The following is a 25,076-nucleotide window of genomic DNA, read 5'->3' as shown; positions in this document are numbered from 1 at the left end:
GTAAGCGTGAGGGTATCTGGGCTAGGCTAGCCAGCTTTCCCCACAATAAACTGGATTACATTCGATTACTGCTGTTGTGTCTTTGTTTGCGCTGTGTAAGTTACTCAATGCGCATCACTGACGCTATTCATATGATTTGAACATATCTAGAAATAATGCTTTAATCAAACTTACTAACTCGTTCATCTCGCTGTAATGGTACATTGCATGTGTTACAAAGTTGGTAGAATAATGATGAAGAGGACTCGGTGTGACTGGGACTCGTGTTTATTCAGAACTCTCAGATACAAACACAATAAACTCGCGCTGACAGACAGCGCTCTCATAACTCAGTAGTTACTATAAATAACTTTGTTAGCAATCGCTCCGTCTCCGTGATGTCCTGTTCGCGAACGAATCATTCTTTTGAATCGGTTCTTTTTAGTGAACCGAACCAGTTCACCAAATCGGACTGAATCGTTCTAAACGGTTCGCGTCTCGAGTCAGCGCTGATCCATAATTTACTAACTTTCTGACATGAGTGACAGCCCCTCTGACTAGAAATAAACTAATAACCTGAAGTATATTCTAGTAACTACAACAGTTCACCCTGAACTGAGACGTGCTGAGAGAACTGATGTGAAGTGAACACTGGTCCATCTGTCTCTGGCAGACTCGTGCCTGCTCGTGCCTCGTTAAACCACGCCCCCTCCGCGCATTTAAAATGCAAAGATGTCAGCCAATCACAACAGTGGGCGTTTTTCCTGAAGTCTCACAGCAGACACGCCTCTTGAAGCAGGGCAGTCAGCCACAGGGCAAACAGCAGTATAGAAAAAATGCCTTTTATTTCTAAATTATGACATTTTATGATGTAAAAATCATACTAACAATATAAGTACACCTCAGGAAACACTATAAAATAATAGAAAAATGCCATGCCATGGGACTTTTAAAAGAATAGCAGAGTTTGAAGAGTTGAGCAAGTCAGTTAAACAATCCATTCGGAGCATAACAGCACAGACATTTGAAGGAAACCCTGTCGCCACCTTGTGTACACTAACAGAAGAAAGGGCACCCAAACATGCACTTGCAAAACTTTGGCCAAGCATTCACAGCCGAGTGAGTTTCTGGCCTGAGACTTACTGGCCACAGTGACTGTCAACTCTTGTTTCTTCTGTCCAGCCTTGTTTTTTGCAAAACACGTGTAGGTCCCCGAGTCTTCGCCATGAGTGGGACTGAAAATCAGGTCCAGTCCATCCTGGTATACTCTGCCTTTATCCGGAACTAGCTGTCCCTCATGTTCCCACCAAACCTCTGGCTCCGGGTGCCCATGGGGCGGTCGACATGTGACCCGCTCCAGAGAGTCTCCGGTGAACACTCTGGACTGTTTAGGCATCATGTCCTCAATTTCTGTGGGGAAACAGTGACAAGAAACAGGTTAGATGGAGACGTTTGAGAGCAAAACATGGACTCTAAGCAGCCCCTCATTCCGTGAAAACAATGACATCTGAGCTGTGTAAGCCGCTCAGTCCTGTAAAAGCACTCAAGCAGGTGCTGGAAACAGAAAGGGATTAGATGAGCTTCATCACTGAAGCCGCAGTTAATCGCTCTGAAGATTTACTACATCAGGATCCCAGAGTTCACCAGTATGTGAGGGCCACTAGAACCACGGCAGGCCTCTATACAGTATCAGTAAGACACAACAGGGTTGATATTACGATCAAATCGTAAGGAATGTATCAATTCTGGGTCTGATTCAAATTCCACTTAGCAATTCCATACCTTAATGACCATTTACAAATTGTAAAGGTTCCTAAGTCTCATACAAAAGGTTGTATCCAAAACTTTAATTTTCCCATAATATAGGTACATTACAGTATCACGTCAATTCTCTGAGTCTGGAAACTGTTCCTTCAAAGATTCTTTCTAAACCCCTACTTTCCACAAGCTTCCTCTGCTCTGATTGGTGAGATGGCCCAGTCTGTTGTGATTGGTCTACTCCGCTCTGATTGGACAGATGGCCCAGTCTGTTGTGATTGGTCTACTCTACTCTGATTGGACAGATGGCCCAGTCTGTTGTGATTGGTCTACTCTACTCTGATTGGTCAGATGACCCAGTCTGTTGTGATTGGTCTAATATGCTCTGATTAGTCAAATGGCCTAGTCGACCGTTTACAGTGAAAACACGGAAAGACAGACATTTCCGTCAATGGCAGGGAAAGAGTTGATTTACTGAATTAATAATTCCCAAATATCAATACATTTTTGGGAGTTACATCACACTAAATTTGACAATCTTACTGTGTCATATATAAAGAAAGATCAAATCTATAGCCGCGTTTCCAGCAAACTTTTTTACAGGAACATCCCCCCCCCAGATCTGCTACTGTCTGCGTTTCCACTGTTGAAATGACAGTAATAATTTTTGCGCGATTCTGTCTGCAACAATAACAAGGAGATGCAAGCAGCGCTGCTTTTGGTAGTTATGTATTGGCTTAATAAAGAGGTCATTAACAAAACGGCGGAAAAGAGACAAGCACTGATACTAAAGCATATTCTGAAAGCTCGTAAAGCTAGATTTAAAATAAGACAACGTATGTTATTATCAGCTATTACGGACATTGACCGTGATGGCTGAGACGAACTCGCGCCATCAGACAGAAAGAGCAAGACTGATATTTACTGAACGCAGAACGAACGAACCTTGCAAAAGACTTTTAAAAATGCCGGTTGAAATAAAATGCTGCGTGATTTCAACCAATCCGCATGTTCAGCGCCCAAGTCCCACCCCTGAAAGTTCCCGAACTTTGAAAAAGTACTACCCCGGGAGCAGGGCCGTTTGGAGGGGGAAATATTTACCCGGAACTTCATTTAGACCCTGGTTCCTACGGTTGAAACACACCGAGTACCACCCCAAAGTCCCTAGTTCCTGGGGAAAGTTCCTGCGGTGTAAACGCGGCTTATGATATCTCTATCTTTTTTCTGCATGTTTTCTTGAAGTTTTCAAATATTACATAAACCCCGTTTCCACTGAAATAACCCGGAACAATTTGTACCAGGAACTTTTTTTACAGGAACTTTTCCCCCCAGAGCTGCTGTCTGCATTTCCACTGCGGTCTAAAGATTAGGCAAATTAGTCCAGAGACGTGGGACTGCGCACGGCTGCTCCTCCCAGTCACCGACGGACAGTAGCCTAATCATTTTTGTGCGATACTGTCTGCAACAATAACAAGTATGGAGGAGATTCAAGCAGCGCTGCTTTTGCTAGTTATGTATTGGTTTACTAAAGAGGTAATTAACAAAACGGCGGAAAAGAGACAAGCACTGATACTAAAGCGTATTCTGAAAGCTCGTAAAGCTAGATTTAAAATAAGACAACGTATGTGATTATCAGCTATTACGTATATTGACCGAGCAATTGCTGAGACAACGCGCGCCATCGGACAGAAAGAGCAAGACTGATATTTACTGAACGCAGAACGAACCCGAACCTCGCAAAAGACTTTTAAAAATGACAGTTGAATTAAAGGGGTCATAGAATGACATTTTTGTACAAGTTAATATGATTCTTTAGTGTCTAAATGAAAAGTTTGTAATATACTTTAATTAAAAATTCTCATTAGTATTGTAAGAAAACACTCAATTTACCTGGTCAAAACCAGCTCAGTTTTCAGCAAGTCATTGCAGTGTATGTGACTTTAAATGATAATGAGCTTTGCTCACCCCGCCCCCTCTGCTCTGTGGGGCGTTCGGTTCGACCCGACACAACACCACAACACACGTGGAGTGTTGCCTTGACAACATTTGAGGGTATATTTTCGAGAAATAATGGCAACGGGAGTCTCTGAGGACACATCTAAGCAACCTTATCATTTTGAACCGGAGTCGGACCAGGAACAGATGACGAACCCATCGAAGTTCGAACAGGACGTTTCTGAATGGTTGGTTAACGTCATGTCACTTTGATCTATCTTTGTACTGGCAGAGTAGCGTAGTTGCTATGTGTTTACTGATGTGTTAGTTCATTGACAGATTGATGTTATGTTATAAGATTTTTTTTTTTTTTTACATTACTTCTTAATCAGTAACAGACACCGTTATAAACCATGTACAAAAGTAAGCTTAGTGTAGTGTTACCACGTTAACTTTATCACCCGAGTACACAGTTTGTAATAACAAACATAACGCGTTGTTCATTATAAACGTGGGATTATGAATTATATTGAGAACGTCATACACAGAAAGCATGCCATAATGTAACTTACCCTGTAAACTTTAGCTTCATTCATCGTGAAGCGTGCAAGCGATTTGCAAAGATTAATATAAAGGTTAATAAAACGTTACACTCACATCTTCGATCTTTCTCGAGGTGCAGCAGGAACACGATCCTTTTTTCAAGAGCAGCTTATTAGCAAAACCTGCTTTATACTGACGCTCGTTTATAAAGCAGTCTGCTGAGAAATGATTGCGCAAACATTGACGTTGATCGGGGAGAATATTCCCTTCTAAAACAAAACCCAGCAGCCACTGGGTCTTCAGAGGTTCGGATTTAGGAACATCAAAATGACTGCTGTGTTCGTTATTACACCCAACAACACAACACCACAATCGCTTGGACGCCATTCTGCTCCAGAGTATCAACAATGGCGGACTGATGACAGCTCGCTCAGGGCGGGTCTGTGTCGAAACGCTGCTGTCAATCAACAATCTTAGGAGGGGCGTACACCGTGTAACGTCACACGGTCAGACGGCTCGATTTGAGACAGGGGAAAATATATAAGGAGATTAAAAAAAAACATTGGATGTATTTTTATCATTATAGGATGGTTGTGTACAGGCACTGCCAACACACATTTCCGTATAATCAACTTGTAAAAGTGCATGTACCATTCTATGACCCCTTTAAAATGCTGCGTGGAGTCAACCAATCAGCATGTTCAGCACCCAAGTTCCACCCCCGAAAGTTTCTAAACTTTGAAAAAGTACTACCTCGAGCAGGGCCGTTTGGAGGGGGAACTATTTACCCGGAACTTCATTTAGACCCTGGTTCCTGCGGTCGAAACACACCGAGTACCACCCCAAAGTTCCTAGTTCCTGGGGAAAGTTCCTGCGGTGGAAACGCGGCTATAGTGAAGCTTTCAGGTTTGTTTTTTTTGTTTGTTTTTTTCATTCGTTTAACCAGTTATAACCCTGACATATTTGAAAATCAAAATTAATTTTAAATTCAGCTATTACAAAAGTCATAAATTGTTTTGTTTTTTTTTCTGAAAAAACAACATTGTATAAAAAATATTGATGAGATCTTCCTGTTTACAGGGGTGTATAAATTTTTTTGTACAAAAAAATAATTCTGGAATGAAAATGCACCTCCCTAATACTACCTGCCTCTTAATAGCAACAGCAAGTAGCAAGTATCAAATCATGGTTCATACTGTGATATAAACTAAAGCCTATTGGCTACTATAAAAAGGGGACAATCCCTCTGATGTCTAGCTCTTACAGAAACTTGATTATATGGGCCGAAAAAGCCTGTTCACTACATCACTGTGTGTCTAACTGCACATAAACAGGTCTGAGCTTGTTACCTGCAATTCGCAGCGAGGCCTCGAGAGAGACAGGAGGGCCACGGGGTCCTTTTGCCACACATTTATACAGGCCTGTGTTTCGCTGCTTCACCTGAGTGATGAAGAGGGATCCATTGCTCAGAATAAAGACACTGTAGGAAAAATAGAGGGAAATGGTGAAATGCATCCATACATTAAACTCATCAAATTTCTTCAGAGTGGCTGACAAATGCTGTAATGGGTGGTGTATTTATTTTCAGACAATTTGCAGTGTTAAGAATTCACAAATGAATTTGTCACTAAAAGACATTTCATTAATTCCCTATAAAAGCAAATGAATGGGATTTTTACTTCAAACACAATTCAAAATGGCATGCATTTTAAGAGCATAAACTTTATAAAGTAGTACAAAAATGTCTTGTGATTACACGCAAACTGAATTAAAATGTAGTACCGGCTCTTGTTGGCCACCAGCTCATTCTCATGGAACCACTCAACGATAGGCTGCGGTTCAGCCGTGAACTGACAGTGGAAAAGCGCTTCTTCGTTCTTCATGACTACCAAATCTTCTGGCTTCACCACTGGTTGGGGGAAACTCTTATCTACAGAGGGAGATCAATGCCATACATTACATAATGGGAATGTAGAACTTATATAATAGATTGTAGAAGAAACAAAAAAATGCGTGTGGTTCAATTACACATCCAAACACACATACCTATGATGTTAAGAGTGAAGTTGTCATTGCTGCACGCTTGGGAAGCTGCGTTTCTGGCACAGCAGAAGTAGAGTCCATTGTCATCAGGGCTGGCATTCGGCAGTGTAAGGGTTCGGTCTTTGTTGTTTATTTTGTAGCTCTTCTCTGTTAAGTGTGTTCCATCTTTGTACCAGCGATTGGTTGGCCTGTAGATTCAGTCAGGAGCAGGGTTATTTATAGCTGAGAAAACTTCACAAGTTACTCTAGATAAGGGGTAGCCAACCCTGCACCTGGAGATCCCCCAATCTGCAGAGTTTAACTATGTACTGGCCAACTCTGTCCCTTAATGTCCACTTTCCCGCAGAGTTCAGCTTCAACCCTGATCAAACTCACCTGCCTACACTGCGTGCAGATTTATTAGCCACATTGATTTTCTGATCATATTTTTTATTCCAAACCACATTAATCGTAATAACTACAATTCATTTTTGTATTTAATCATTTACAAATTATATATAATTGTTCATGAAGGCTGGAAATGAAAAACACCTTATATTTAGGTGTGCAGATTTATTAGGCACGTTTTCTTTTACAGATAAAATTAGCCAAAAAAAGAGATTTAACTCAGACTGAAAAGTCAAAAATTATTAAATGCCCATGAGAAGGATACAATACTAGAATTTGCAGTTAAGGCATGATCATTGGACAGTGAAATGCTCATTGGGTCAGCAGTGTCAAACAAAAACAGGTGGCAAAGAAAAGACGCATTAACTGCAAAAATTAGGTGAAGAATTAAGTGTGAAACCATCAGGAAACCTTTAGTCTCCAGCGCCACCATTTTCCAGAACAACAACCTACCTGGAGTCTCAAGATGGGCAAGGTGTCCGGATCTCAGAGACTTAAGTTAGGTAAAGAATTCTAAAAAAAAATTACCCCCACTTAATAAGAATCGCAAGCTGAAGTGTTGTAAAATACATGAAGACAGTTTTTTATAGGCTTTATAGACAGATAGGTTGAGAGTGACTCTTTAAGGCCCAGCACCACATCCTCTTGTACCACTGTTTGAAGAATTCATCTTCCAGAATCTGAAGTTTTGAGAGTTCATTTTTAGTCCATCTCTGCAAAACGGACTTCAGGATAGGAGATGGACTAAAAATTAACTCCCAAAACTTACTGCCAGATTCTGGAAGATGAATTCTTCAAATAGTGGTACAAGAAGATGTGGTGCTGGTCCGATGAGAAGATAAAATCGATAAAATCGGAGCAATCTCTGAGCTTTAGGAAGCCTCCGGACAGAGCTGAAGTTCAGTTATGGTAATGGCCGTTAACAGACTGGGTCATCTGACAAATCAGAGCAGACTAGGCTCACAGAAAAGAGGGATTTAGAGAGATTTAGGTCGTTTGAGAATCATTTAAAAATGTGGTGATATGCAATGTATATTATGAGAAAGTGTTTTTGACCTTTGATGCATGTAAACCTGTTGTAGGAGACCTCCAAAACATAATGAGGAACCTTTAAAATAGCATAATAGGGGCACTTTAATTATTCATCAAAATTGTGTATGCAGTCTACTATCTGGAACAATTATTACCTATTACGAGACATGAAACCATACACCCACATTGTTCGCTGTGGTCAGATAGGGGCATTAACAATTCAGAGAATATTTGTGATGAGGTTAATGATATTTCGGGATCTGCAGTCTTGTTATAATCTGTACAGATTCTCATGTTTCTTGTATTTACAGTTGAGAATGAGATCTTCACTTAAGGATTATGCCGTTCCTTGGGACAGACCTTTGACATCTCACCCTATGGATCATTGGTTTGATTCCATGAAGGGGAAAATAGCCACGGTCTCTATTATTTATGGTAGTCTTGCCATGGAGAACTGTGGAGCACTTGGTATCACTCGAATATGGGACATAGGGCTTGGAGCGCAGTTTTGTCTGGGAAACAATATGGCAAAACGTTTCAGTCTCATCTAAAAACCCTGCCCACCAGAATCTGCTTTTCTATCACAACTCTTGGAACCGACACTTGATCCTGAGCCATGTCTTTTCCTTCTTAAATGATGACTCCTCTGTAACCCTGACTTTAAATCAAAAACTGACTTTCTTCTCAGCTCCAAAGAAAACTATCATTAGTTCTTGCAGTTAGTTCCAGCATTGGTTGTCCTATTTTATAGATATTGTTTGTTTGGAGCGATCCACTGCCTTAATTAATAGAGCAAGATTACAACTGTTCTGCACTTGAACCAAACTCATGACAGTTCGATTTCTATTCTTAAAACTTAAGTGATCTAAATGTATAGGATAGGAGAGGAGAGCTGTCACATCAGTGGTGTCAGGGGGTGTCCAAACCTGATCCTGGCCCAATCCTGTCAATGTCCCATAGAGTTTAGCTCCAACCTGCCCCAACATACCAGCTTGGAAGTTTCTAGTCATCCCAAAGACATTCATTAGCTGGTCTAGGTGTGTTTAATTAGGATTGGAGCTAAAATCTGCAGGACATTTGCCCTCCAGGAACAGAATTGGACACTACTGGCTTAAGCCAAAACTAGACTTCCCTTGTCGGAGTTCTGCTCTGCCTCACAGACATGCGACTTCCATCATCAGCAGTCTGAGCACACCGTCCGTACTACAACGCAAGTGATTTTAACAATGTCTTATAGAAAGGTTCACTAGGTAGTGCACATGCACCAAACAAGTCCATCTGGAGTATACTATTTTGAAAGGCTTGCGCAACTGTGCTAGACAGAGCGGAGCGCAGAAAATTAAGTACATCCAGACCTTTACAATGAGAACATAATGAGGACCTTCTCTACATTATGAACTGCGGGACTCAATGACATGTGAATTTGAGCTTGTGAAGCTAAATGCACTCGCTTTTGATCTAAGGCTGGGAATCAGACAAGCAATTGCTCACCGTGGGTGTCCATCTATGTTGCACCGTAGTATCACTTGTGAGGAGCTCTGAATCTCTGCCACTGATTCTGGACTCTTCAGGCTCACCGCACCACTTTCCAACCCTGTAAAGAAAGATATGTTAAAGACTAACAGCGTGATGATCAGGAGATGGCTGAAACTCTTGTCGAAACCCTCTGCACTCATTATCAAAAAACAAACTGCCCCATTCACACCATCTGGTCATGCTTTGCACCCGCCGCAAAAACAGGCCTCTCCATTCAGTTGACCTTACTTGTTATCTGACACAAGCGGCCGGACGCTGCATTTCAACCAATTAATCTTGGCATTGGATATAAAGGGGCGCTTTGTCTGGCTTCCACTTGCTGGCTCAAAATAAACTTCTCTCACGCGGGCGTTGTTTAGCTTGCTAAAGACGCAAAGGGGGTGAAGCAGGCCGACCAGGAATGGTTCACATGTGTTTTTACACGACAGGAAAAGCATTTCCAAGAGGCAGCAAACACATGGAGTTTAACTAACTTGTTAAGACTCGGGAAAGAGGGATATTTTGAGCGATGCATGGGCGTTACACTCACATTTGATATTGAAGGAGGCTTCGCTGGTGCGTTCTTCTTCACCAGAGGAGTTCTTTGAGGCAATGCACTGGAAGTTTCCTGAGTCCAACGTTCTGTCAATGGCAGTGAATTTCAGGTTGCCCCCTTCCAGAAATCGTCGCTCCGAATTGGTGACAGTCTCACCGTTGTGCATCCAGGTGTAGATGACACCTTGGGGGTCGTTTACCTCACACCGCAGCATGGCACTACGCCCGTGCAGGGCATCCTGGGATTTGGGCTCCTTGGTGAAATAAAAAGAGGCGGCCTGCACAAGGATCACTGTGAAGAGAAGAAAACAAAGCACAGGCATGAGCAAAGATAACCAGTAATGTGCCAAAAGAACTAATCTAGTAGATCAGTCTCAGCGCTTACAGGTCCAGACAACTTGTGATGTTGATTAGCAAGATGCTGAAACGCAGGTGAAAGAATGCAGCTTTGAGAGAAAGCAGAACACCCCCTCACCCTCCCTCACACTCTCAGATTGTTCTTTGTTTCCATCCAGCTGGAACTTCAAGGCCAGAAGCCCAGGTGTGCTTTAGACAGACGGGCCCAGCTGGGGTAGACGAGTCGAGAACTGGACCTATTAATGCTGACCAGACTCTCTGACCCAAACTATAACCTTAGGCATTATGTATATTTGAGTAAAACCATTGGCATTGGCCTCGTTTCAGATCCAAGTGTGGCTACAGCATGTAATAAGTCCCTGGATTGCATACTACTGAAATACAGTTTGAAGAAAAGCATGAGATTAGAGTTTCCGATCTGAGTGCATGAACTGTATACATATGCATCATGCACCATTGCAAAGTTTGAGTTTTGACATTATACATTATCAATTAGTTTTGATATCATTATTTACCTTCAAAACACACAAAGTGTGTTAGATATTGCGCAGGTGCACGTGATGCAACGCTGTCAGAGCCGATAGACTCGTGTGTCAGACTCATTTCAGTCCAAAATAAAAATGTCAAAAATTATTTAATATACTGCAAATAGCCTACTAGTTTTTTATGTTTATTTATAATTAAATTAGGCAGACAACAAGGCCACCAAGTACTGCGCACAGTGCGCAGCTAATTAATTTAACGTAATTCTAATAATCCTAACATAATTTTTAGTAGATTTTTAGTCAAAAATTTCAGGATTTCAGTCGACCAAGATTTTCTTTGGTTGATCACAGCCCTAACGCTTACGTCACTGGTAGTTCCTATTGAGCTGGGTTAGACCCTACTCTAAAGTAGGAGCCAATTTAATTCCCCCAAAATTAGGTCCTAGAACTAAAATTGTTCCCAGTTCCTGCAGTGCAAACACACCAAAATCTGGGTACTTCCGCCCATAGTTCTAGGAACTATAAGAAGTTTTAGTTGACAAAATTTGATATGCCAGTGGCACCTATTCAATATTCAAACACAGTTAATTCTTGTAAGAACAGCATTCCAACATGCCAACTTTAACATCCAAAAAAAGAGAATATAAACACAAGTCAGCCCTGGTGAATGACAGTCTCTAATCTTTGGCGCCTCTGCCCTTTTCTACCCCACAGAGTGAACCTTCCATTCACCCGAAGACTTCACATTCAGACAGACAGACAGAAGTCAGTCATGCTCCAACAAGCACAGATCACGCTGGGAGAGGACCAGCTTGCACTGGGAATGGGAAATGAAGCCTGGATTCCCTGTGGAGCGGAGTAAAACATATTCAATAAACAGCTGCGATGAGTGACTGAAGTTTGAACTGCACTGAGAGATTTTATGAGTGCAACTGGATGTTGAGGGGGTAAAGGAAGGGTGCACCTGTCGGGAGCGAGATAACCTCTCTTTAATTCACTCTGACATGATGTCAACGTGACATTAGCCTATGAAACCCTGTTTCTTCATTCATCTATTGCTGTCTTGCGTGTCTGTCATTTCCACACGCACCTGTGTCAATATATTATCCTTGAGACCAGGTCATATAGTCATCTTAAGGTTCAGGTATACTTCATTTTTCCTTTGCAAGTTACTTGCCTTTCCAAGTATGATATGTTGACTTCGACAATGGATGGATGCTTTCTAGTGGACCTTTCTTTTTCAAGTGCTCAAATAATTTGCACATACTGATGAAACGTCCTGCTGACTGCCCGTAAGCTGGAGTGAAATGCGGACAAGGGAAGTATACTTTCAGCTTTGCGGTCTTTACCAGTCTGCGCCCAACTGTTATTTTAGGTTTCTAAAGGTTTCCATCCAAGTAAAACATCAAAAACACAGGCAGATTAACAGGAGCCTAAAACCCCCTTGAATACAACAAGTATGACCACCAAAAATTCTAATTGGATAGTTCGGGTTAGTATCTTTTGAATGTGTGGCAGCAGGCATTGTCATGAAAGTTATCGTTTGCATGTCTTGCCAATTTAAACACTCAAGCGATTTTAAACCATTCATGTACAAAAGCACTGTTTATTTCATTTGGGTCTCAGGCCCTGTTTACACTTGTTATTAAGATGCGTTTTGGTGTTTTAATCTGCCTCTTTTGTCCACTTTCAAACTTCTGTTCTTATTTCTTCAAGGGGAGTTTTTTTTCAGATCTTTCGATCTGATGGACAAAATAAGCTTGCTCAATTTACATATGAACATGACTGGAGAAAACAGAAAAACACGCAGAGAGCATCAGCTTTTGTTTCTGCTCTGACAGCCGCAAGACCAGCCGAACCGTATGAACATTGTGTGAGACAACATTGTGCTTGGGACGTTTTTCATCTTCAAACCAAACTTGGGTCTTTAGACAAAGTTTAAATCCTGTCTGGCTAGTGCACGTCCCATAATGTTTCCGCATTAGTTCAGTAGGTGGAGAGTAGGGGGTCTTTTGTGGTTGTTTGAATGCATTCGACCACATGAGCGTCACTACGAAAGCAATCTGGTCGAATGTGTTTTAGACTACCTCTGGAAGTGGTCGAATGTTGTCAAGCTCAAAACGTTTTAGACCCCTTTTACACCTGTATTTAGCGTTGTCCAGTTGTGATCCCATCAAGCTTAGTTAGTTTATTTTATTTACAGGAGCTGTGCACTTTAATAAACACGAATGTAAATGTGCCAGAATTAGCCCAAAGGGCTATTTTTCATCTGCAGGCCCTTGACAGATGTGTTAAAAAGTCAACCTAAAAACAAGAACAGAGCATCAAATATAACACACAAAAAAGAAAAATGAGAGCGAGAGAAAAAAGAAACAGCAAAAATAGGAACAAAAATATCAAATAAAAGCACAGGTACATAATCCCACGTAAAAAAATACACTAACAGAAAAATTTAGTCTACATTTTTTTTTATAAAACATATATTGTGCTACATAAAGGCCTGTTCACACTTGGACGATTTTCGCGTGCGTTTATCGCCTCTTCGTAACTAAACAATGGGCGCCAATGTGTGTGTGCACACCGACGCGCAAAACGGCAGGCGTAAAAGCGTCATTTAAAAAAAAAAAAAAACGCCTCAGGTTCGTTTTTTTATTTTGACGCGGCGCATTAAAAACTGGCCGACCAATGAGATCAGCGCTTTTGTTCACGTGGCTGGAGCTGCTGAAGTGACAGTAAAACACGACTTGGTGGCGCTCAAGCACAAAATCGGTCTTGCCGAGCACACATTGATAGGACGAAGAAGTAGTAAGTAGACAAAGAAGAAGATGAGCTGCTAATGCTGCTTGCCAGTTAGCAAAAAGTGTGTGAATGGTTTTGGCCATAGACATAATACATCTGTGGTTTTGGCAAGCACGTAAATACTGTCTCTCTTCTTCTTCTGTGTAACAAGCGAGTGTCAGAAGCGTAAAGTGCCGCAGCACCACCTTGTGTAACGGGAGCGCTATCTACTGAATGTGCATGTTCACTCGCCGCATCGCCAGTGAAAATCGATTGGGTGTGAATACTCAAGACACGCCGAAAAACGTCACGAAAAACACGCGCGATATTCGTCCCGGTGTGTACAGGCCTTAAGACTAAGAGGTAAAAAAGGTGGTGAAAAAGAGACAGCGACAGGAGCAAAAAATTAAGATACTAATGTTGACAGTGCTGATTTGTAACCAACCATTTTTTTAGATTAAATTTAAAAGAACCATATGTATCCAGACTTCTAATTGTTGATGGGATGGAGTTCCATTCCGTTGCTGCTCTGGCTGAAAATACAGACTGACTAAATTTACTTTTTCCTGAGAGGAATAATACAGTACCCAACAAGCAAAACGCATCTTAACACCAGGTGTACACAGGCCCTTTGTTCTATTGCATTTATCCATGCTATTGCTTGTAATATGTTTATTTGCCGTTCTTTAAACACTAACTCTCTTTAATAATGTTTGGACTTTATAGAAGTTAGGCTAGTAGATTTTGCTTTGGTATCGAAATTGAGAATCGTGAAATTTCACCGGTATCTAAGATTTAAGTGTTGGATTATTGAAAAAGGAATAATGCAGGACAGGGACTTGGTTCTATGAACTGGTTGTTGATTGGATGTTGAGATGCGGGCGTGGCGCTCAAAAGAGCATTAAAATGACAGTCCAGTTTTAAGTCCTGCTTACGTCACCAGAGAGAAGTCTGACATTTTGATTAAACATTTAATGCCAAGCAATGACAGATTTTGTCTTCGTGCAAGGCCATCATCACACTGTTTTGCCAATTATATATTTTAAGACTTATATATTTACTCTGAAATGGCTCATAGGCAATGGCTAATGAATTTTTTTTTTTTTTTACAAAAAGAATATTTAATGATGTTCTTTTATATGCACCAATATAACAAAATGTGTAATAAAAAGTAATATTATTCCTATTTATTTTAATAAACTATAATGCGTATGGTAAAAACATGTAAAAATGTAAATCGCACTTACAAAATCAGAGACATTAGTAAAACATTAGTAAAAACAAATGTTTTCCTAATGTCTCCAGCCACTACCTTTAATCCCCAAACCACCAAAACAACATCTACAGACTTTAACAATTACACAGAAAACTACTACGTGATTTTTTAAAATGTGGTTATGATTATGCTCGCAAGGAATGTTCACCCATAGAACTTGGAAAAAACTATTAAACATCATCAAATCCCATGAGTAAGCCACCTCTGCCTTTGTCGTTGTTGTTCTTCACGCAGACAGCCGTCATTACCACTGTAGGTCTATGAAAGCAAAATCATGTCCCTACATGCAAGTATCCAGGAGACAAGATCTTTATCTATGAACCTGACACTGTGAGATCTCCTCTCTATTGTCCTTAAACAGCAGTCAAATCAACGTCTTCAGACCTTATTCATAATGACTAAATTCTGTTAGCATTTTAGAGAATAACCATACCACCACCATAGCACTAAAGGAATATTCTGGGTTCAATACAAGTTAATCTCTATGGACATGCATTAATGCATTCCCATAGACAATTTCATCATGTCTCAGGTACAATGGAAGTCAATGGGGCGAGAGTACCTGAGAGTTTAAAAGAATCACTCATTTCAGGTGGGACTACATTTTAGGCGAATTAAGGTGTGGTTATGAGTTACTGCTGTAACTAGACTTTTATGGGGGCAAAAATCATCCTTCACCAGCTATTTAGAAGCTCAAGTTCAAGTGCTTTTATTAATAGAGCACATTAAAAAACAGCCACACGACCGAACACAATAAGAGCATAATAGTTAACATGTTAAAAAGCCAAGGAAAAAAAAGATGTTTTAAGAAGAGACTTAAAAGCCGTTTAAAATATCAATTTAAAAAAAGTTTAGAAGGAGCATCCTGAAGTATTATTCATGTGTTTAAAAGTAATATGTTTTTATTCTGACATATTTTCACACACATATATTTTTTTTACATTTAAACTTGTTCCTTGGGTTTAACTTATAAATGTTAATAAAGTTTCTCCTATGAAACTTTCAGGATGTTTTAATGATCAGGGAAAATGTACTATATTTGAAAGGGCTCTTAAATGCACAAAATTGACTGTTTTTCTCAGCTGCTTCCTTTGTTTACGTGTTAATTGTAAGACGTTTTTTGCTTTTACATGTAATATGTAATGAATATTGTTTAACTACTATACTGGTGCAATGCCTTGCCCCATAGACATCCACTGTAAGTATTTTACTATACACGCAATTGTCGTTTGCTTTTACAAACGAATGGCCACAGCAAACCCGAGCCGGGCAATGATGTGTTCCCCCATGCGCAGCGGGGGACTCCTACCACAAACCCTCACCAAAACAAACCACACAAATAAACACAGATGTATAAGCTCTCCTTGTGTGCATTTTCCCATCTAAGTCCTCTATCTGCGGCTCGGCATGACCAGAAGACCTTGTCTGTTAACTCCCATAACACCACGAGGCAGAATTAACTCGCCTCTCGACAGGAACCACACAGCTGCCCTGACAATTGCTACACAATCCGACTGACCCTGACTGACCACAATCAAAAGCTTTAAATAATGCAGGGGGAAAAACCTCCAAATATAGTTTATGGGAAAACGCTGGGTTAAAACAATGGAAAACTGTTTCATTATTTCTACATTTTGACCCACAAGAGACTCAAACCCGTGACGGCATCAAATTTTCATGTTGCGATAATTGCTGAAGCTTTTATCTGGGTATGTGGTGTTATCACGATATTGAAATAAGATGCAAAAAAGGGTTATCATATTATAACAGGTTTAATAACTTAAAACAATTATAAAGAACAATAGGTAACACTTTACAATAAGGTCTCATTAGTTAATGTGCTTCTGTGTTTTATGTGTCACAAAGCTACTCCATCTATATTATTGTATTTAGAAATTCAATTTATTAAATTATTTTATTCATTAAATCTTTAAATATCTTCTGAACAGTCAGCTTGAGATGACTAGTGAGTGAGAAAATTTAAACTCAAAACAACATTGTGTTCAATTATTTCCCAGATGGCAGATTAAAGCCGCGTTTCCACCGCAGGAACTTTCCCCAGGAACTAGGAACTTTGGGGTGGTACTCGGTGTGTTTCGACCGCAGGAACCAGGGTCTAAATGAAGTTCTGGGTAAATATTTCCCCCTCCAAACGGCCCTGCTCGCGAGGTGGTACTTTTTTCAAAGTTCCGGAACTTTCGGGGGTGGGACTTGGGCGCTGAACATGCTGATCAGTTGAGCTCACGCAGCATTTTTAAGTCTTGCGAGGTTCGTTCTGCGTTCAGTTTATATCAGTCTTGCTCTTTTTGTCCGATGGCGCGCGTTGTCTCAGCAATCGCACGGTCAATGTCCGTAATAGCTGATAATAACATTAAATCTAGCTTTTCAAGATTTCAGGATATGCTTTAGTATCAGTGCTCGTCTCTTTCCTGCCGTTTTGTTAATTACATATTAGTAAACCACATAACTAGCAAAAGCAGCGCTGCTTGCATCTCCTCCATACTTGTTATTGTTGCAGACAGTATCACACAAAAATTATTACTGTTCGTCGCTGACTGGGAGGAGCAGCCGCACGCAGTCCCACGTCTCTGGATTTGCCTAATCTTCACGGTACTTTAGACCGCAGTGGAAATGCAGACAGTAGCAGGTCTGGGGGGAAAAAAGTTCCTTTAAAAAAAGTTCCTGGTACAAATTGTTCCAGGTAATTTCGGTGGAAACGGGGCTTAAGTGTTTCCCCCTATTGTAGCGACTTTCTTTTTGCATGTTCTGCAGATGGACATCCTCGATTATACTTATTTACACTGTTACAGAGTTGATTCTCATGCTTACCATGGACGTATGATGGAGTATTTCTGTGCCAAATACACGAACAAGTTTCGGAAAGTTTTCGAGTATGGCCGTTTACGACGTCATAAAGGGCGGAATTCCTTGTAAGGGCACTTCTTCCAGACCAGATGAGCACACACACACACACACAACAGAGCGAGAGCAAGAGTGCACACATCAAGCTTTGTTTGGGTCACGGTAGATGTCCACTGCATGCATGGACGAGCTCGGCTGTTTTCTGAAAGAATCAGTACAGTGTATCTGTCTTTTATAAATATGATAAAACTAAACACTCTTCTGAGATATGAAGGATGCAATGCTACTCTGTAGGTACTCAAGATTAACATGAGACTGGCAGAAACTGTGTGTGTTATGTAGCCTTTTGCCTCAGGACTTTTGTAAAAGCCAAAATATGACCACACCTCAGATTTGGTCCTTTTAGAAGGCTGAAAAATCTCCTGAGCGCTGTCACTGCCTTCCGCCATTCCTTCTCGTTCAAAAAACAATGTTGCCAGACTGATGCTGGCTGGACAGGATTTACTGCGAGTTTTCAAAATCACAAAAATCAAACAGTTTTAATGATAATTACAGTTTAAACGACAATACTAACCATCAGTAGATTTCATCATGGTTTATCGTGAACCCGGTAACTGTCCCATCCCTAATCGCAATCTTTTAATGATTAATCGTGCAGCTCTATCCCAAATAAAGTTATTGTTGCAGAGTAGGATCGCCAAACCAAGCCAAAAGCACAACGACTCTGCAATGTCTGACAGGTTGAATCGCACAATATCTTTGTGCAAAGCATTAACATGTTGAAATGAGACCAACCGCACAATGTTTTAAATGAAACTAAGTTGTGTTTATGCACTGACAAATATTCAAGTTCTCAAAAGCAGCTAATATCCATACGACTTTCACTGGCCCTGATGAAAACAGGATGCTTTAGGGCAAGAGCACTAGCCTGGCTGAAGTTGCTCTCCACTTCCTGGATTCCTGTGGAGGAATTTGAAATTTCGGGGACAAAGATGCCATTCATGCCCTCTCTACAACTAACACGCCAGGAGAGAACCAGGAAAGGAACCTGATTGGCTGAAGAACATATAAACTTTATGTATGTACATATTAGGCTTACTCACAAAACCTCTCCAAAGAGCATGGTTTGAGCTCTAACACTATCAAACTGTGTTCAAACTGGCTTCGTTCAACACACAAACCTCAAGATACTGGAGAGACCAAAACATTTGGACCGAGCGATGGTTTCTCTATAGACACAAACACACACTACCTAAGCTCACACCTTCACAATGGGCCTTTGATGCCAGGCGGTCATCGCAGAGCAAAACTTTATAAGGCGCGTCTGTGGTCGAACTCAATACGCCTCTGGAAAATCTGGGAACCGCTAATCAGCCTGTATCAGAGTCATGACTGATTTTCCATTAAACAAGTAAGGGATGTTGTACATTCAGCCAGTCATTAACACAAAATAAACCTGCCGACTACGCAGTTTAGCAGCAGAATGCCACCATTCACCAATCACAATAGAGTTTTCCAGAGAGCAGTTTTACACACCAATCCTGTGTTTCAACCGTACTTGTCTTGAGTTGGTATGCTAGGGAGGATGAGTTAGAAAGAGCCGTCCATGTGATTTACTTGGCACATGAAACAAAGACTTTTGGGGCGGTGGACTCGGACTGTGCTGTAATTTTAGACCCACCCCACACATTGTGCCACCCACAGATGTTGAGACAGTAAAGCACCCACATAACCGCCGCTGATGAACTCCACCTGTCCTTTTAAAACACAAGCCTTTTAATTGGGTTGTTAATCTGATCTGAAGCCATGAGAACGGCCCACTTGGAAATGTGACCGCTGAGGGTCGGCCCACAGAAACCTGCAGGGGTAAGAATTGGATACCTAAACTTGAGATGAGATCATATTTTAATGTATGACACTAGACGATTTTCCAATGCCTTTTCGTCTGACACTAAAGCAAAAAGTGTTGCGAGGTGCAACAGTCAATCAAAACATTTTACGTTTTATATGCGGTTACGTGGAGTAGTATTTTGGACCAATGAGAAACAAGCAACATCAATAGAAAAGGGAAATCTTTCATTATGGAAGTAAATTAATGCCAAATGTATTTGGCTATACTTTACTTTAAGGTGTCGTTGTTACAGTGTAATTAGAGTTACTTATTTTTTATTTTGTTTATTGCCATATCAGCATCTGTGGCTATTTTCATGGCAAGATCAATATATAAAAAATAATAATAAATTATATTATATATATATATGTGTATGAATCTAAAAGGTGTGCTTCATGACTGACACCTACATGAACACTTTACAGTTGGTTTTAAGACTGGAAGTAATTCTCTTCAAATGCTATTAAAGTTATAAATGTGTGTACCAATGTGATCTGTAACTTTAGAGATGGCCCATTAGCGTGTGAATATTGAACTTCCAATGTCAAGCCAACTTTATGCCAGTATTTCACTGGGAAACGCATAGCGTCAAACTTTGCACGTTATGGCCATACGTCCGTCTGCTTGCCTGCAGCCTATGTAGTATAACCCACATCCTCAATAAGGTGCGAGTTTGGGCTTTTATATCACTGTATTAGTCCATTAAGTTATATTAAGCGTTTTATGCCTGACGGCAGGGGAGTCCTGGAGTTTGATGTATTGAGAGAACCCCCAGTACTGCAGCACAGCACTGCGATATAAAGTTAAGGAAACCGAGATAAATAAATGTCTGATCTAACGTTCAGATTTAACGTGTTATCTGTACATCAGCACTTAGGAATAACATTATACTCTCGTTCACAGTAGAGAAAACTGCTTATGTGTACACATGGGTAAGTCACGAAGACATTTAATTAAACAAATACCGCTTTTGTGCCTTTATTAGCTATTCCGCATATATACTGGCCCTGATAATCATCACATACACTTACAGCTTGCTCCATTTCTGTAAATCTGTTTTTGTCAATGAAATAGCTCTCCTAACTAGGGCTGGGTTTTGTTCAAAATCTTTCGATCCGGTGCCAATTTCGATACCTCAGTTTCGATACCGGTTCCTAACGATACTTTTTTCGATACAATATGTTTTAAAATTCATTTCAACATCAACAAAAATACATTAAAACACAAAACTTTTTTTTTCACCTTAATTAAAACAAATTCTGGTAACACTTCTCACTCAGGGTAACATTATTAATAAAATAATGATGTGCTTTTTGTAATGGTGCTCCGATCAGGATTTTTGGAGCCGATCACAGGAAGCAGTATCTGCCGATACGATTACCGATACCGATCTATTTGAAGCCTTCTTTTTATCATGTAGAATTATTTATAGGGAATTTTACAGACATTCATTCAGGGCCTGAATTTTGTTTCTGACAATGGGGGAATCCACCCCTTAGGTGACTCTCTTGTCATATAAATGTATATAATTATCTCACCTGAATATTTGATCATGCAGTGTATTTTTGTTTTTAAAGACAAATTTTCAGGTAGGTCTAACATTAGTATTGAGGTAAGAAATACTAAAGACATTTAAAAAGAAATCAAATGTAAATTAATATTGGTCTTCCCTGAATAAATTAAATTAGATTAATCCTTACACTTAAGGTTGCAAAAGTTAGTCATTCAAGAGCAGTGAGTGTCATAAAGGTTCATCAAACAACACAAGACAAAGAGAAACTCAGAGACAGTTTATTCGACTGCTGTCATTTTAAGAGCGAACACGGATACGGTTACATGTAGTTGCACAAATGTTCACTCGCGAGTCACGACGGGGTTTACGTGCATACTCGTCAAGACGGTAATTTAGTACATACATTTGTGTGTATTTGACCATTTCAGCGCAATTTGTACTCGCAAGCTTTTTGTGAGATGGCCTGTGTGTGTGCTGAGTGGTTTGAACACTGGCAAGACTTAAAAATAAATGCAAATGATAAACTTTAGTGACGATGCGACACTGCCTCGATTGTGCAAGTGGCAAATCCTGTGTCAACTGTGCAGCTCGATTTTAGTGCAGATGTGATGCGCTGATGTGAAGCCATTTGAGCATTTTGAAAGGGAGAGAGAGAGCGCGCGCACGCAGTGATTCACTCGCGCAGTTTGTGAACTTGCGTCTCACAGATAGGTTTCCTTTTGCGCCTTTGGGTGCAATACTTATCGCATATGTTGCACTTTGCTGACTCTGCATCCACTTTTATAAGTGTATAAAAGCCGCTTGGCTTTTGGAACCGAAATTTGGCTCTCATAGTATCGGAGTTTTTCGTTCGATACCATAAAAGTATCGCCGTTCGGTGCCCAGCCCTACTCCTAACTGTTGTTTTTTAATCTACTGCTCTTCCTGCAGTCCTGCATGTGAAATGTTGAACTTTGTCGAATTTGAACCACTGAATTTGTGGAAGCGAATTTATAAAGCAAAAATAAATGGACCGAAAATTGCCTGTTGAATATTACTGGTTGTATTTTTAAACAAAATTAATATGGTGAATATGCATATGGATTATTGAGCATAAACAACATCTGCAAAGTTACGACGCTCAAAGTTTAAAGCAAAGGGAGATTTCTTTTACAGAAATCACTTTTGAAGAACTACAACAAATGGCTGGTAAGGACTACAACAAGCTTCTTCACGGGTTAGTGACATCACTAACCCTAAAATTTACATAAACCCCGCCCCCGGGAACACGCACAAAAGGTCATGTTGAAAAGAGGAAGAGTTGTTGTAGTCGAGCACATTTGGGAGTCGCTCAAGCGGTCACATCCGTCTTTCACATTTATTACTAGAGATGCTCCGATCAGCATTTTTGGGGCCGATCACCGATTACCGATCACCAAGATCATGATCTGCCGATTGCCGATCACTGCCGATCACAGAATGGCAGGGGAATGGGAATCTTTTATCTATAATCTTGCAGAGTTTGCACCATTTGTAGAAATTAAACTAACTCTAAATTAACTGTATTGAGAAAAAAAAAACTGTAGAAATAGGCTAGAGTCAAGATCTTGAAGAACCACCAAGTGTTTATTTTAGAAAATGAGATAACTTAAGGCTACTGTAGGCCATCTTTCCCAAATAAATGTATATAATAAATGTATATAATTATCTCACCTAAATATTTGATCATGGAGTGCATTTTTGTTTTTAAAGACAAATTTTCAGGTAGGTCTAACATTAGTATTGAGATAAGAAATACTAAAGACATTTAATAAGAAATCAAATGTAAATTTATATTGGTCTTCCCTGAATAAATTAAATTAGATTAATCCTTACACTTAAGGTTGCAAAAGTTAGTCTTTCAAGAGCAGTGAGTGTCATAAAGGTTAATCAAACAACACAAGACAAAGAGAAACTCAGAGACAGCAGCAGTTTATTCAACAGCTGTCACTTTAAGAGCGAACACGGATACGGTTACATGCAGTTGCACAAACGTTCACTCGCGAGTCACGACGGGGTTTACGTGCATACTCGTCAAGACGGTCATTTAGTACATACATTTGTGTATCTGACCATTTCAGCGCAATTTGTTCTCGCAAGCTTTTTGTGAGATGGCCTGTGTGTGTGTGTGTGTGTGTGTGTATGTGTGTGGGCGCGCGCTCACGGTCTGGAGAGCGTGCGAGTGCTGAGAGGTTTGAACACTGGCAAGACTTAAAAATAAATGCAAATGATAAACTTTAGTGACGATGCAACACTGCCTCGATTGTGCAAGTGGCAAATGCTGTCAACAGTGGCAAATCCTGTCAACTGTGCAGCTCGATTTTAGTGCAGATGCGATGCGCTGATGTGAAGCCATTTGAGCATTTTGAAAGGGAGAGAGAGCGCGCGCACGCAGTGATTCTCTCGCGCTGTTTGTGAACTTACGCAGTCATTTGAAAACTTTCTGTGAGACGCAAGTTATTTAATATAGAAATATGAATTGTACCTCACCTTCAGCATTATAATTATTTTACCCGCGCTGGAAAGAGAATGAGACGGTGTTGCTGCATATCATGCCCTAGCTCTCACGGCAGTTGCGGGTTTTATGTGGCGTCAGCTGCGATCGGTTCATGAGATCGGCCTTTTTAGAGACCGCCGATCAATCATCCCAAAGCGATTATCGACCGATCGAGATCGGTTGCAGATCAATCGGAGCACCCCTACATAAAAGTATCGCCGTTCGGTGCCCAGCCCTACTCCTAACTGTTGTTTTTTAATCTACTGCTCTTCCTGCAGTCCTGCATGTGAAATGTTGAACTTTGTCGAATTTGAACCACTGAATTTGTGGAAGCGAATTTATAAAGCAAAAATAAATGGACCGAAAATTGCCTATTGAATATTACTGGTTGTATTTTTGTATTTTTAAACAAAATTAATATGGTGAATATGCATATGGATTATTGAGCATAAACAACATCTGCAAAGTTACGACGCTCAAAGTTTAAAGCAAAGGGAGATTTATTTTACAGAAATCGCTTTTTAAGAACTACAACAAATGGCTGGTAGGGACTACAACAACCTTCTTCACGGGTTAGTGACATCACTAACCCTAAAATTTACATAAACCCCGCCCCCGGGAACACGCACAAAAGGTCATGTTGAAAAGAGGAAGAGTTGTTGTAGTCGAGCACATTTGGGAGTCGCTCAAGCCGTCACATCCGTCTTTCACATTTATTACAATACAGTACGAACACAAATGCAATAGCATGTCATAAAGCAAGATGACAACACAAGTTATAAACGCAATTAAACTAAACTATACCTGTTCTATCTTCATGCAGCAGATCTGTGCTCTGTGCATCTTACAACAGTTCCCACACAAGCAATTTATAGATTACCATGACAGAATATGCTAATCAATGACTTGTAGATAGTTGACTCATAATCCATCAACTAACCATTCAGAAACGTCCTGTCTCATTCCACATGTTGTTGTTTTTTTTGAGTATCTCTATCATTGTCCGACTTTGGTTTGAATATAAAAGGCTGAACAGTTTTGGACATTATCAGTGTGTGTCTGCGTGAGGTAATCCGAGCTGCTAACACAAGCTCTTGAAGCTCCGCCCTCTTCCTGAATGGGGCCGGGAGCAGCAGCTCATTTGCATTTAAAGGGACACACAAAAACGGCACGTTTTTGCTCACCCTCAAAAAGTTACATTTTTAATGTGCTATAAAAAATATCTGTGGGGTTTTTCGAGCTAAAACTTCTCAAACACACATCAAAGACTTATTTTACATCTTGTAAAAAGGGGCATTATAAAGACATTTAATGCAATGCAATTAGTGCAATTCAACAAGGTTTTTTGTTTCAAATACATTTGGCATACATTTTCTTCCATATTTCAACGCCATGCGAAATTCTCAATTGAAATGACTTAAATTTACCAATGAAAATTCTGAAAAATGAAACCGTTCCTTTATGCGTTTCCAGTTGAACGATATAAGGTTGTCAATGGCCGATGCCAACATAAATCAAGATGACCAATAAAATAGTTGAGAAAACAGCTATTTTAGTAATTGGTGATTTTGTATACGCAATCAATTCGCCCAAATGTTAAAATAGCATCAACACACTCTCATGGTAATTCGTATCCATTTAAATGGTCGGAA

The 25,076-nt window shown here is 40.3% G+C and overlaps 1 protein-coding gene across 1 annotated transcript in view; it reads right to left on the bottom strand.

Annotated features, from left to right (window-relative positions):
- Positions 1–25,076, bottom strand: part of ptk7a (protein tyrosine kinase 7a) — a 53,606-nt gene that overhangs the window by 9,324 nt on the left and 19,206 nt on the right. The window contains exons 2-7 of the mRNA XM_079808334.1: positions 9,743–10,039; positions 9,169–9,271; positions 6,262–6,446; positions 5,998–6,145; positions 5,565–5,695; positions 1,123–1,389 (exon numbers count right to left, since the gene is read on the bottom strand). Coding sequence (XP_079664460.1) covers positions 1,123–1,389; positions 5,565–5,695; positions 5,998–6,145; positions 6,262–6,446; positions 9,169–9,271; positions 9,743–10,039 — 1,131 coding nt within the window. The remainder of the gene's footprint in view (positions 1–1,122; positions 1,390–5,564; positions 5,696–5,997; positions 6,146–6,261; positions 6,447–9,168; positions 9,272–9,742; positions 10,040–25,076) is intronic.

This window comes from Gobio gobio, assembly GCF_949357685.1.
Source record: "Gobio gobio genome assembly, chromosome: 24".
Taxonomy (NCBI): Eukaryota; Metazoa; Chordata; class Actinopteri; order Cypriniformes; family Gobionidae; genus Gobio; species Gobio gobio.
The sequence above is the reverse complement of the archived record's forward strand: the minus strand, read 5'-3'. Positions and strand labels throughout refer to the sequence as shown.